Here is a 12,382-nt window from a genome sequence, read left to right as displayed (position 1 = left end):
TATTCAACCCATCATAAAAATCTCCCAAAAGGATAGATTTGTAATGGAGAAGGAGGTGATATGTGATGTGTTTGATAAGCTCATTTAAGAAAGAGAAGATCACTCCAGGAGGTGATAGATAAAGAAAAGTCTTTATTTGCTTGTGGTGGTATGGGAGAGTTCAACTTAGAGAATTTTGTAGGAGGTAAAAGCTATAGCAGGAACATGAGAATTACAAGATTACTTATGCACATGATAGCTTAATAGAACTAAGACCTGGCAGTTACCATTATTGCTTAGAAGCAGTAGCCAGCTAAATGCATCTCCCTTCTTAAAGTGTAATCTTGACAAGATAAAAAAAAAGATTTAAACACTCATCCATAAAAATAAAAAGCTCTGGTCTCCATAATATGCGTCTGAGACTTTGAGAAATTGCAAAAAGACATCTTCCTAAATTACCACCACAGACTGTGCTGTGGTTACAGTAGCTATAAATCTTTAAAATGAGACTACTGCAGTAGCTTCCAGATGCAAGATAGCCTTTTAACAAATAATGCCCATTGTGACTCAAGGTTTAAAGTCCCTTGCTTGTCTCTTAACATAGACATGTTCTTCTATGCATGATTAAAACGACTCTTCTTTATACATATAACATACAATTCCTCTTCAAAGAATTTTGTTTTCCTAAAATAGGGATTGCATATGTTTTGCAGAGAATCTTTATGAACGATAGGCCTAATAATCTTACAAACATTGCCTGAAACCTAGGCACCTTCCCTCACCCACAGCCGATGGTAGGAAATAGTCACCTTCACTACAGTTGGTTTCTTTGTGAGTGGAGTGGAGAATTAAAGTGGGTGCAGAGGAAATTGGGAAAATGCATGAAGAAAATCATTAGCACAGGTAGCATATAAGATGAGAAACTTCTTTGCTTGCTACATCAGCAATGCCAGGCCATACCAGGGGCACAATGGACACTAAAACCAATGCCTCTTACAAAACACAACACCTGCTGATGATGACCTTTATGTCTATTATTTCTGTTTCTCTTTAAGCTTATCGGGGACACCTCGCCAGAAAAAAATATAGAAGATTAAGAACCAGTAAGAACTGTGATGAGAAGCTGAAGACATCGCCAACAGAATCAGTCTGCATTTCAAATACTGAAGAGTGAGTCCACATACATTTTTAATATTGTCAGTGTCTGTGTTATAAATAGCATGATTCTGAATGTTGGTTTTCTGCAAGACATTTGGAAATTAGAATATGTGTGTATGTGTTGTGACACATACCCAAATATTGCCCATTCCCTGTATCATTCCTGTTTGATAGTGTTTGGATTGGATGAGTACTATTCTTCCACTCCTTACAATGAGGAAACTACTTTTTTATTTTTCTTTCAGCACTCCATGGGAGTGTGGGTGTTTTTTTACTCCCTCTTCCATGTGTACTTGTTTGGTTTTATATTTTCACCCCTCCTTATTGTTATGAGTGTGGCCCTCCCAGTCCCTCCATTGCTTTCCCAAACATTCTCACTCTTTTGTTGAATTTTGTCCCCCACCAGTTCCTTTATTGCTCTGCCACATTTCCAAAAGCGTCCATTACTTTCCACCACCAGTTACTCATTGCTCTGTCACACTCCTCCATTGCTTTTCATCACCCTGCCTCCTGCTCCTTGATATTACTTTCCTGTACATGTTTATTCCACTTCCTCCATTGTTCCTTAACTTTCCCTGTTTCTGTCTGAGGTAGACGCGATGAGCTCTTGAGCTGTCAAGGTCTGGTATTCCCGAGGTAGAGGTGATATTTCAGATTAGTCGCAATACCCCTCACGACAAAGCCATATGTTAGTAATAAGTGTCTGCAGAGATGATCCACCTTCAAGAAGAAAAGAGCTGAATGGCATAAAAACTTCCAACAGGAAACTTCCAAGGCAGAGTTAGTCAACAAAAGGAACATACAAAACTGTCTTCAGAAGTAGAAGTTCAGAATCAGGAAATCCAGCAGGCGAGAAACCATCTCAGACTGCATAGTAACACAGAGAGGAGTGAAAGACGTTATCTTTTATAGAAGGATAACATGAAGCAGGAACATGAAAGATAGGAAGTGTCGCCATCTTGCATTGGTAAGTTTTATACCCAAACTGATGAAAGGTGTTGTTAACTGCAGAGACTAGTTTGTATGGCATGTCTCGCATCCTGCCTTTGTGAATCCTCTGCAATGTTCGGCAGCACTAGGTTTTCACAAGGAAAAAGCAAGATGGCACCTGTATGTCTGACATGATGCGAACCCCGAATCTGAGACTACACCAATGGAGAAAAGAGCAGATGCACATACAGAATTCTACTTGTTGCCCCTGCTTTGCTCCCGGCCATAGGCCATGGGTGTCCAGAAAATAGGTAGATAAGCACAGAGTGGCAACATCACAACGACATCCCATGTGGTTAGTTGTGCAGTAATTTAGTAGTATGCCCCCCTTCTGGAGCACTTGGCTTGTCAGCAACTCAGTTGCAAAAAAGGCAGGGTAAAGCTGGTGCATGAGAGGATGGCAATTGGAACCCAAGATCTCTCACTAGGTGGGTATCTTTTCCACTACACCGAAATTAGCAATTGCTTCTGAAAGTCTCAGGGATACCAGGTTTCACTGGCTCATATTCAGGATGATTATCGACAATTATTGGAAAAGGAGGAAATAAATGATTAAAGAGTCTGGAACATATGGTTTGAGTTGTGAAACATGGATGGTCAGAAGTACCTTCCAGGAATCAGTAGACAAACTTGGTTTACTTGTTTGCTGAAGTAAAGGAGCCAACGACATGTGGTCTCAAGCAAGTAGGCAGTTGTTCGAAGGGCAGAAATATAGAAGACAACCAAGCTTTCTTGCCAGGTTGAAATTTAGGGGCTAGTTTTTGTGATTATCTACAGCTCTTTTAATTCTGTTTATAAAGATGAAGGGTTTTTATGACCTCTTCCCTTTGTTCATGCAACTTCTCAACAAGGTCAGAGGCGGGGGAACCATAGGAATCAGATGAGGTAGGTCTGGAAGGCATGAGGATGAACCCTTAGAGAGAAAAAAAGGAGACGTTTGATTTTTGGAATTTGTAACATTGTTTTAGGTAAATCCTGCAAGGCTTACGAACTCCAGACAGTTGTGCTGTGTGTTCTGTGTTACAGAAACAGTATAAGTATCGAATTCCATTGGTCTGGGGCTGTAATCCATATGGCAGACACTGTTGGATATTTACAGTTCAACATCAAGCTTTCAAAAAATAAGATACCTAGTGGGAACCTTGGCATGAAACTATAGCTTGAGGCAGACCATCTAGTCGAAATATATCAGTGACAAACCTTTTCACCATTTTAGGGACACATGTGATGGTCTTACAAAGGTGACACATTGGGGGTAGCCTTTGTTGATTGGTTTCAAGATCCATCAGATTGATTACAAGGAAGATACAACAATCTGAAACATTATAAAGCTTTATTTGCTTTTGCAGTTATGCTGTATCCTATATTGTTGATGGAAAACATAATCACATCTGCTTCCAGACAAAAACATAAGAATGTGTTACCTAATTACTATTTTTATACGTTAATACATGTGTATGCATTCTTAGAGTCGACACTAAAAAGAGATTATGTTATTTACCCATTTTACAAGCTGTTTGTGCGCTGATCTTGGATCTTAATAATTCAAATCAGGCATTTTGTTAGAAGATACAGTTTTGGTTAAACGGTCTTCAATCAACACTAGTTTTGTCTAGTAAGTTCGCTCTTGATGATACATTCTAAAATATTGTTACTAGCTGAATGGCAATCCAGATAGTAATGGTTATTATAGCCATTAGCGTAGTTATGCAAATTTGTACAGAACACTATCACCTGGGAGGATATCCTGGCCCTGAGCAGATGTGAGTTTAGCAACACCTAGGGCCTAGTAGGGCTCCCCGAAATGCCCAGTCTTCGGGCTCTTGTGGAATTCAATAAATGAGAAGGAGTCAGCAGCAGGTCATTCCATGCTTTAGGAGTGATGCAGGAGAAAGCTCAACTGCTGGATCTAATTTTTCATATGGTTGGGCTTTGAACAAGTAGGAATCCAGACAACCGGAGGGGTCTGAAAGCAGATGTGATTGTTGAGTTATGTTGAGCCAGTGTTTTGTAGGACCTTGAAAGTGTGAGTGAGGAGTTTGAACAGTGCTTGTTTGTGAATGGGGAGCCAGTGGAGCTCCCTTTGGGTGTGGCGTGATGTGATGTGAGTGTGGCGTGGGAGGTTGAGAGTGATTCTTGCTGCTGAGTTTTGAATGGTCTGCCGCTTTCTCTTGATTTTTTCATTGATCCTGGCATAGACGGTGTTCCCATAGTCCAGCCTGCATGTGACCAGGGTGTGAGTGACAGTTTTCTGGGTGCTGGTTGGGAGACATTTGAAAATCTTCCTCAGCATCTTCAGGGTATGGAAGCATATGGTGGTGACTGCATTGACTTGGTCATTTGTTAGAACTGGGGGTCTCTAGTTGGCATGTTGTTACCCTGTCCAAGTAGGGACCCTTCTTCCTAGTCAGGATAAGGGAGTTACACTTCTGAAATAACCCCTGCTCACCCCTTCTATAGCTTTGCACGAGCAGTCAGGCTTATCTCCGAGGCAGTGTGTAAAGCATTTGCACATAAAAAACAGTAATACGGTGAAAACACAACAAAAGGACACCACACCAGTTTTAGAAAAATTGCCACGATTTATCTGGGTAAAACAAGACCAAATTGATAAGAATCCAACATACAGTTATACAAACTACTCATAAAGCAAAAATAGAGTTTAAAACCAGTTCCTTGAAGTCGATAGCTCCTACCGGGGCTATTCACGGCGTCATGAACAAACAAATACAATAGTTCTGGCTGACCGCAGTGTCGCGGGCCAACTACGGTTTTGTTAAGACCTGCAAACATAAGTGGCTGGTGCAGGTAAGCACAGTGGGGCTGGGTGCTGCGGGGAAGGGATGTCGATTGACGACGGAATAGGAGTTATTTATTTAATTTACCCTATTCCGTCGTCTTTCGACATACTCCTCGCCCGCCCCACTGCGCTTACCTGCACCGGCCACTGCTGCCTGCAAACAGTACATTTAGAAATGTAGGGTGTTGGGGACCTCCCTGTGAGCTGCGAAAAGCCGGTGGCGTTGGTTCCGGAGGTCAGTGGAGGAGCCATCAGGCCTTTGAAGTCACACAAGTTGCAGATCGAACTCTGTGCAGTTGAAGGCAGAAGTGCCAGCGTCGGGGCTGCAGTGCGAAGTGCAGCAGTGCGGTGTCCTCAGGTCACAGTGCAAGCAGTGGCTCGGTGACGGTGTCCAGCAGTGTCGGTAAGACCAGGGCTGCAGTGCGAAGTGGGGTAGTGCTCGTCGCTGTGCTGGCAGGGCACGGTAATTCAGCGGCAGCATCGTTTTTGCAGCGCTGCCGTCAGCGGATGAACTGGGCCAATGGCACTGGCGGTGGCCAAGGCTGCGGTGTGGGATGCGGCGGTGTGTTCTGTAACTTACGAGCTGTGCACCCAAACCGCGGTGCAGGCAGTGGCCTTGATGTCATCTTTGAGCAGCGTTATTAGTGACACCAGGGCTGCAGTGCGAAGCGGGACGGTGCTCTGTGTTCTCCACGAGCGGTGTCCACAGGTCTGGGTGCAGGCAGTGATGTTGGTGATGGTGTTGCGTCGTTGTCGGGGATACCAGGGTTGTGGTGCAAATTGCGGCAGTGAACTCTGCGGTGCCTTCAGGACACGGAGCAAGCAGCGGCGTCATTGGCAGCGTCGGGCTGTTCTTTCTTCTGTTAGAGCACAAAACACACAGTTCCCAGTGCTGGTAGCAGAAGTCTTTGTTGTTCCTAAGACTTCTTGAACGGGGCAAGCTCAACCTCAATCCCTTGGAGACCCTCATAAAGAAGTTATAGAAAGTTTAGTCCTGTCCTTTCTCTGCCCAAGACAGAAGCAGCTACTGCAGCCCAACACAGCAAAGCACACAGCAAAGTGGTAGTCCCGCCTCAAAGCTTCTCCAGTTCTTCCTCTTGGTAGGTTGTTTGAGCCAAAAGAGTTCTAAAGTTCTTGGGTCAGGGCCCCAATATTTATACCACATTTCCCTTTGAAGTTAGCCCAAACAAAGTTACACTGGCATACATAAACCAGCTCAGGCCAGGTTCCCTCCAGGAAGGTGAGACAGCTTTGGGAAAGGGAGCCACAGTCCAGTCAGGTGCAAGTGACAACTCGTCCCACTCCTCTAAATGCAGCCAGGTCTATTGAGCCTGGCGATGAGTCACCCAGGAAAGGCAGGGTACACCTCAACCCCCCTTGTGTCTGCCTAGTGTGAATGCACATCCCTGCTCCTGTCACTCTGAACCCAGAGGGTGAATACACAAATGGTGGAGGCCCACAGGATAGTTAAGCAGGAAAATTACCACTTTTTCACTTTCTAAAAGTGGCGTTTTCAATCACACAACATAAACATCATCTTTACTAAAAGATGTATCTTTAAATTCTAAGTTCAGGAAGCCTAAACTCCATTTCTCTATCTTTTCCCATTGGAAAGTTATGCTTGTATGATGTACAAAGCAATTCCCATGTTACCCTATGGGAAACATAGCCTTTCAATAGTGAAAACGAAATTGGCAGTATTTCATTATCAGGGCATGTCGCACACACCATTAAATGTCCTACCTTTCGCATACACTGTGCCCTGCCCAGGGGGGTACCTTGGGCTACCTGAGGGGCACCTAACATGTAAGAAAAGGGATGGTTTGTGCCTGGCAAGTGGGTGCACTTACCAGGTCGACATGACAGTGAAATCTGCATGCACACACTGCAGTGGCAGGTCTGAGACATCATTGAAAGACTACGTGTGTGGGTGGCACAACCAGTGCTGCAAGCCCACTAATAATATTTGATTTACAGGCAATGGGCACACATAATGCACTGTACTAGGGTCACACTAGTAAATCAAATTTCCGAATCATGGAAAAACCAATCTATCAACACAATTTACAGTAGGAGCACTTGCACGTTAGTACTGATCAGCAGTATTAAAGTGCGCAGAAGCACTAAACCAGCCCAAACAATATCCAGAATAACACAAAAACTAGGAGGTCAGAATCAAAAAGACTGGGGAAACATGCCAAAAGATGCCTGGTCTAACAGAAGTTAGATAATCAAAAGTAGACTTCCTGTCCATTACTGCAAAAGCGAATTGTGCAGGTTGATCTTTTGCATGTCTCCCGTTTAATTGGTAAAAGCCTAAATCATGGAGTGAAGTACTTATTAGTTTGATGGATCGGTTTTGCTATTTTAAAAATGGTTTCTGGGATAATATATAATAAAAAGCTATATTATAAAATATAGCTTTTTATTATTTTTATAAAATATGATATATAAAAAGCTAGAGAACAACTGGAGTTTAATTGTGTCTGTTTTCTATGTCTCCTGATGACACATAATATGAAAACTATTTAAGAAAGACCTAAGTTCATTATCGCTCTTACTCAGTTGATGATCCATACCTGAGATGTTCCAGGAAGACATTTGTGGCTTATCTATGACAGGTGCGACTTTAAAAAGGTCGATATGAGGAATATGAAGTTGTATTGAATTATTTAATGATAGAGGACCCATTATGCTGTACTTTTGTAAGTTAGTGCTGTCTTTGACAGTAGGAACATACATGTTCCTGCCTGAGTAATGCTTCTTGTTGGTGGAAATAATGTGATTATCAATCAGGTTAGGTATTATGGTGTCTGGCCCATAAAATAATGGTAGTTGACTAAATGCTGCATTCTTTGTACGAAGTATGCGGGTATTTGTTGGGCTCAGCTTAGTTAAGAATGATCCCCCATCCCAACAAACTGTTACAGTTTCAGTACTGTAGTGTAACTGCTTGGAGAGTTAATTTTTTTACGAGTGAACTCTGTACCCATTTTTGGTCTGCAATGATGGCTTTCAGGAAAGGCCTAAAAACCTACCTCTTCAACACCAATGCCTAATAGCTGTCTCTCTTTTGCATTTACTGTGATCTGTCCCCTTCTTTTCTCTTCGCGCCAGGATACTATACTATTTAGTAGCAGAGCGCGTTATAAAAGCCTCTATAATAATAATAATAATAATGAATGCTATTTTGGACACTTGACTGTATGGTCTAAATATTTGAGTTGTATTATTTTCAATATTTGTTAACGGTTCAAAATCTCATACAATCTCATACAATCCTGCCAAATCATAAGTTTGGCAGGATTGTATGAGATTTTGAAAAGAGATATTTGAAAAGAGTTATTGTGAGCATCTACTCTTAACTTAATTTCATTTTTCAACTGAGTAACTGTGTTGAGTCGATTTTTTAGTTGGCTCTTCATTGTAACTAGATAAATCCTATTAAGGGCTTGCTTGTAAATTTGTGGACAGTCTCTTTGGGGGTTTTGAAAGTTTCCTGACCCTCTGGACAGGCCACATTCGGGATAACCATCTTTGGATCATTTAATGATGTTATTATAGAAGCAGTGCCATTCGATATTTGAGTTAATATGTCATTATTGAATCCATAACTTGCTGGACCAAAGACGTTTGTATTTAGTAGGTAGCGATTTCTACTCTGGACTTGTCAATCGTGGTAAAGTAATGATCCTTTTGTTTTGTTAGTAATGTGTTATGCTAAGTTTCTTCTATGTCTGGTGGGGTTTTTGGTTCTACTGTTGTAGCCTGAAGGCTACAGAGCATAAGCAGATTATCCTGTCTGTTACTCTGGTGACACTTTGAGGATGATTCGAAGATTGACTTTATTATAGCAGTTGGCAGAAATTCAAGAGCTTGAACCGATTCTATTGTCATGCCAGGAAACCACTTTTCTGTTGCACGTTGAGATGTAATCCTTTTTGGGTTTGCCTCATAAATTGAGTACTTTTTTAGTGGTTGCAATATCGATTTACTTTTAGTTTCCAATTTTAGTTTTTTTAAATTTTTATGTAGCTTCTCGAGTTTTTTCATCCTTCTTGTACTTAAATATGACTGAAATGATTAATATCCTTGCTGATTGACGTTGTTGGAGATAAAGCGCTTCTGTGATTCACTAAAGAAGGGGTTGTTTTCTGTGTTATTGATTTGGTGTGATCAGTTAGGATTATTTCATCAATTGAAATCTTTTAGCTCATGTTAACCTGAAAGATTTTGGGATCCTTTTGAAGCCTATTCAACAAGTTATTTATCCTGTTGTCATCCGAAGCCTTCTGGTTTTTGAGAGTTTTGAATTTTAGTATGTACAGACTGTGGTTTGGGGTCAACAGCCGCTGGAGTGAGACGTCACGTGGCCTGTGGGAGCTCCCAGTGAGACCCCTGCATCTGACCCCATGCTGTTGCTGATATTTGCACCTGGGGGCTGTGGTTCCACTGCTGGGGATGATGACCATCCTTCATGACTCTATATATCACAAAGGGAGGCCTTTTAAGACGGTCGGCTGTGCTCTTTCTGCCCGGGCTGTGCGACCCTGCATTTAGAATAGTGGCTTCCCGCGCTTGCACATCGATGACGGCCGACTCCCTCTGCTAAATTGTGGAAGATTGTGGAGACCAGTGGGGGCCTCCTGGGAGCATCACGGTTACCTGGTGCTGGAGTGGTTTGCGGGGGCCTCTTTGATGCTTTCAGCCCCTGGGCAACTTTGAGGAGATTCGATCATGGGATGTCCGCGCTCTGGGATGGCGGACTGCTGCTCATTCCCTCTTCCTCGGATGGAGGGGAGTCCCTCCCAGAGTCCTGCTAGGCCACTGTGACCCAGCATGGAGCGGTGCATGACCTCATCGAGAAAGCCGTCAACAACCAGCTCGCCGCCTTCCTCGAAGCCAACAAATCCCTCGACCCCTCACAATCTGGCTTCCGAGCAAAACACAGCACTGAGACCGCCCTCATCGCAGCAACAGACGACATTCGAACTCTACTGGACAATGGAGACACAGTCGCCCTCATCCTCCTCGACCTCTCTGCAGCATTCGACACGGTCTGCCACAACACCCTTCTACAACGCCTCAATAACATCGGAATCCAAGGAAAAGCACTTGAATGGATCACCTCGTTCCTCACCGGAAGAACCCAGAGAGTCCGCCTTCCTCCATTCAAGTCCGAGGCCTCTGAAGTCATCTGCGGCGTACCTCAAGGATCCTCACTCAGTCCCACCCTCTTCAACGTATACATGAGCCCCCTCGCGGCCATCGCCCGCCAACACAACCTCAACATCATCTCCTACGCGGATGACACTCAACTGATCCTTTCTCTCACCAATGACCCCAGCACCGCCAAAACCAACCTACACGAAGGAATGAAAGAAGTCGCAGAATGGATGAAACAAAGCCGTCTGAAACTGAACTCAGACAAAACAGAAGTCCTCATCTTAGGTACATCCCCCTCTGCTTGGGACGACTCCTGGTGGCCGGAAGCCCTCGGAAAAGCACCCATCCCGACAGACCACGCACGGAACCTTGGCGTCATCCTGGATTCTTCACTCTCAATGAACAGACAAGTCTGCGCCGTATCCTCCTCCTGCTTCAACATTCTTCGCATGCTCAGAAAAACATTTCGCTGGATCCCCTCCGAAACAAGGAAAACAGTCACCCACGCTCTGGTCACGAGCCGACTGGACTACGGAAACACCCTCTACGCAGGTACCACCGCTAAACTCCAGAAGAAACTCCAACGAATCCAAAACGCCTCAGCCAGGCTCATATTAGACATCCCACGCAACGAACACATCTCTGGTCACCTTAAAGACCTCCACTGGCTACCCGTCAATAAGAGGATCACTTTCCGACTGCTTACCCACGCACACAAATCACTCTACGACATCGGACCAGATTGCCTCAACTCTCGACTGTCCTTCTACACGCCCTCCCGCCAACTACGTTCTTCCAGCCAAGCCTTCGCCACTGTACCTCGCATCAACAAGACCACCATGGGAGGCAGATCCTTTTCATATCTGGCTGCTAAAACATGGAACTCACTCCCCGCTTACCTTCGCCTCACCCAGAACCACCTAGCGTTCAGAAAGCAGCTTAAAACGTGGATATTTGACAAATAATCCTCCTCCCCTTCCTAAGCGCCTTGAAACCCTCTGGGTATGTAGTGCGCTATACAAATTTTATGACTTGACTTGACTTGACCTGCCTGCTCAGTGGGGCCCCACCATTGCAAGCAGACTATGCCGTGACTGGCTGACGGCTCGTTGACATTACAGCCTGCATTACTGCTTCCTCGGACCCCCAGCAGTATTCCCGAAAGGAGGGAGGGCTGTCTGTCTGCTCCTTTTGGCAATCGTTTCTGTTGTGCCCTACGTGGGGCTTGCTATACTCGGCGCCCCCACTGGGCAGCACAGCAGCTGGGCAGAGAACTGTATGAGGCCCAGGGGGGTTGGAGCCTGCCGTCTGCTTATCGGCCTGAGCTTCACACTCCTCGACTCTCCCAGGCAGCCACGAGATCTCCGGTGCAGTCCCCGGACCTGTGGCCTGGGAGAGAGCTGAACGGGCCCTGTGAGGTGGCTGTGGCTCTCTGCCTAGCCTGAAGTCTGATGCCATACAGAGGAGGCAGCCCCCCATGTATGACACCTGTTACATTCCTGTGATCTGGGGGGATCTTTGGTACCGTAATCTGCACTATCCTACTTCCCAGAGGGGATCTTTACCAGCTCCTCTGTCTACGAGCAGTGGCCCTGCCCTGATGGTGACTGTGGGCCCATCTGGGGTTATCTGAGTGTCCTTAGTCTGGGTACGTTGGAGGTGTCCTTTGACTGCTCCTTTATTGCTGCGTGTGCACTCTGTCTGCTGCCTGTGAGCCTTCTCGAACTCCTTGGCCCTGCTGGAGATTTGCTTCATGTATGACCTTTCTCCATTTATCAGGGCCTGCCTGTCTGCTGTGTTGCAGAGGCTGTGATGCTATACCACTAGGAGTCGACATTTCTGGGAGATCTGGCGGTCACTGCCTGCTGTTTACCATTTTTTTTATGCCCACGGTCCCCTGTGTGATTATTCTAGCATGTTCCCTTAACTGGCAGTACCATCCTGCTCCCCCCGACTGGCGGTACCCATGCTGCTCTCCCTGACTGAAGGCTCACTCTAGGGCGGTCTTGGATGGTGAGATGAGGTGTGGGTATGTGACTATTCGCTCTACTACTGATGGTTGCTACTGCCCCAGATACTTCTAGTGGCTAGTTTTTCCTTTTTGTTGTTGTAAAGCTTTTATTCGACATTTTGCCATAAAGCCAACACATATAAAATACATTTAAACATGATTCTTGAAAACAAAAACAAGATTACATTTTTTAGAAAAATACAGAATAAACGAATGTACAGTTCCCATACCAAGTCAAGTTATTTACAATTCATACTAAGTTATTTGCAATTCATAGT

At 44.5% G+C, this 12,382-nt stretch overlaps 1 protein-coding gene across 1 annotated transcript in view; it reads left to right on the top strand.

Moving 5' to 3' along the window:
- The window catches only part of MYO3B (myosin IIIB), a 2,563,893-nt gene that overhangs the window by 2,206,221 nt on the left and 345,290 nt on the right, over positions 1-12,382 (top strand). Inside the window, exon 29 of the mRNA XM_078681588.1 lies at positions 1,035-1,149. Within this exon, the coding sequence (XP_078537714.1) occupies positions 1,035-1,149 (115 nt within the window). The remainder of the gene's footprint in view (positions 1-1,034; positions 1,150-12,382) is intronic.

Source organism: Lissotriton helveticus, chromosome 3_1 (assembly GCF_964261635.1).
Source record: "Lissotriton helveticus chromosome 3_1, aLisHel1.1, whole genome shotgun sequence".
NCBI classification, from domain to species: domain Eukaryota; kingdom Metazoa; phylum Chordata; class Amphibia; order Caudata; family Salamandridae; genus Lissotriton; species Lissotriton helveticus.
The sequence above is the reverse complement of the archived record's forward strand: the minus strand, read 5'-3'. Positions and strand labels throughout refer to the sequence as shown.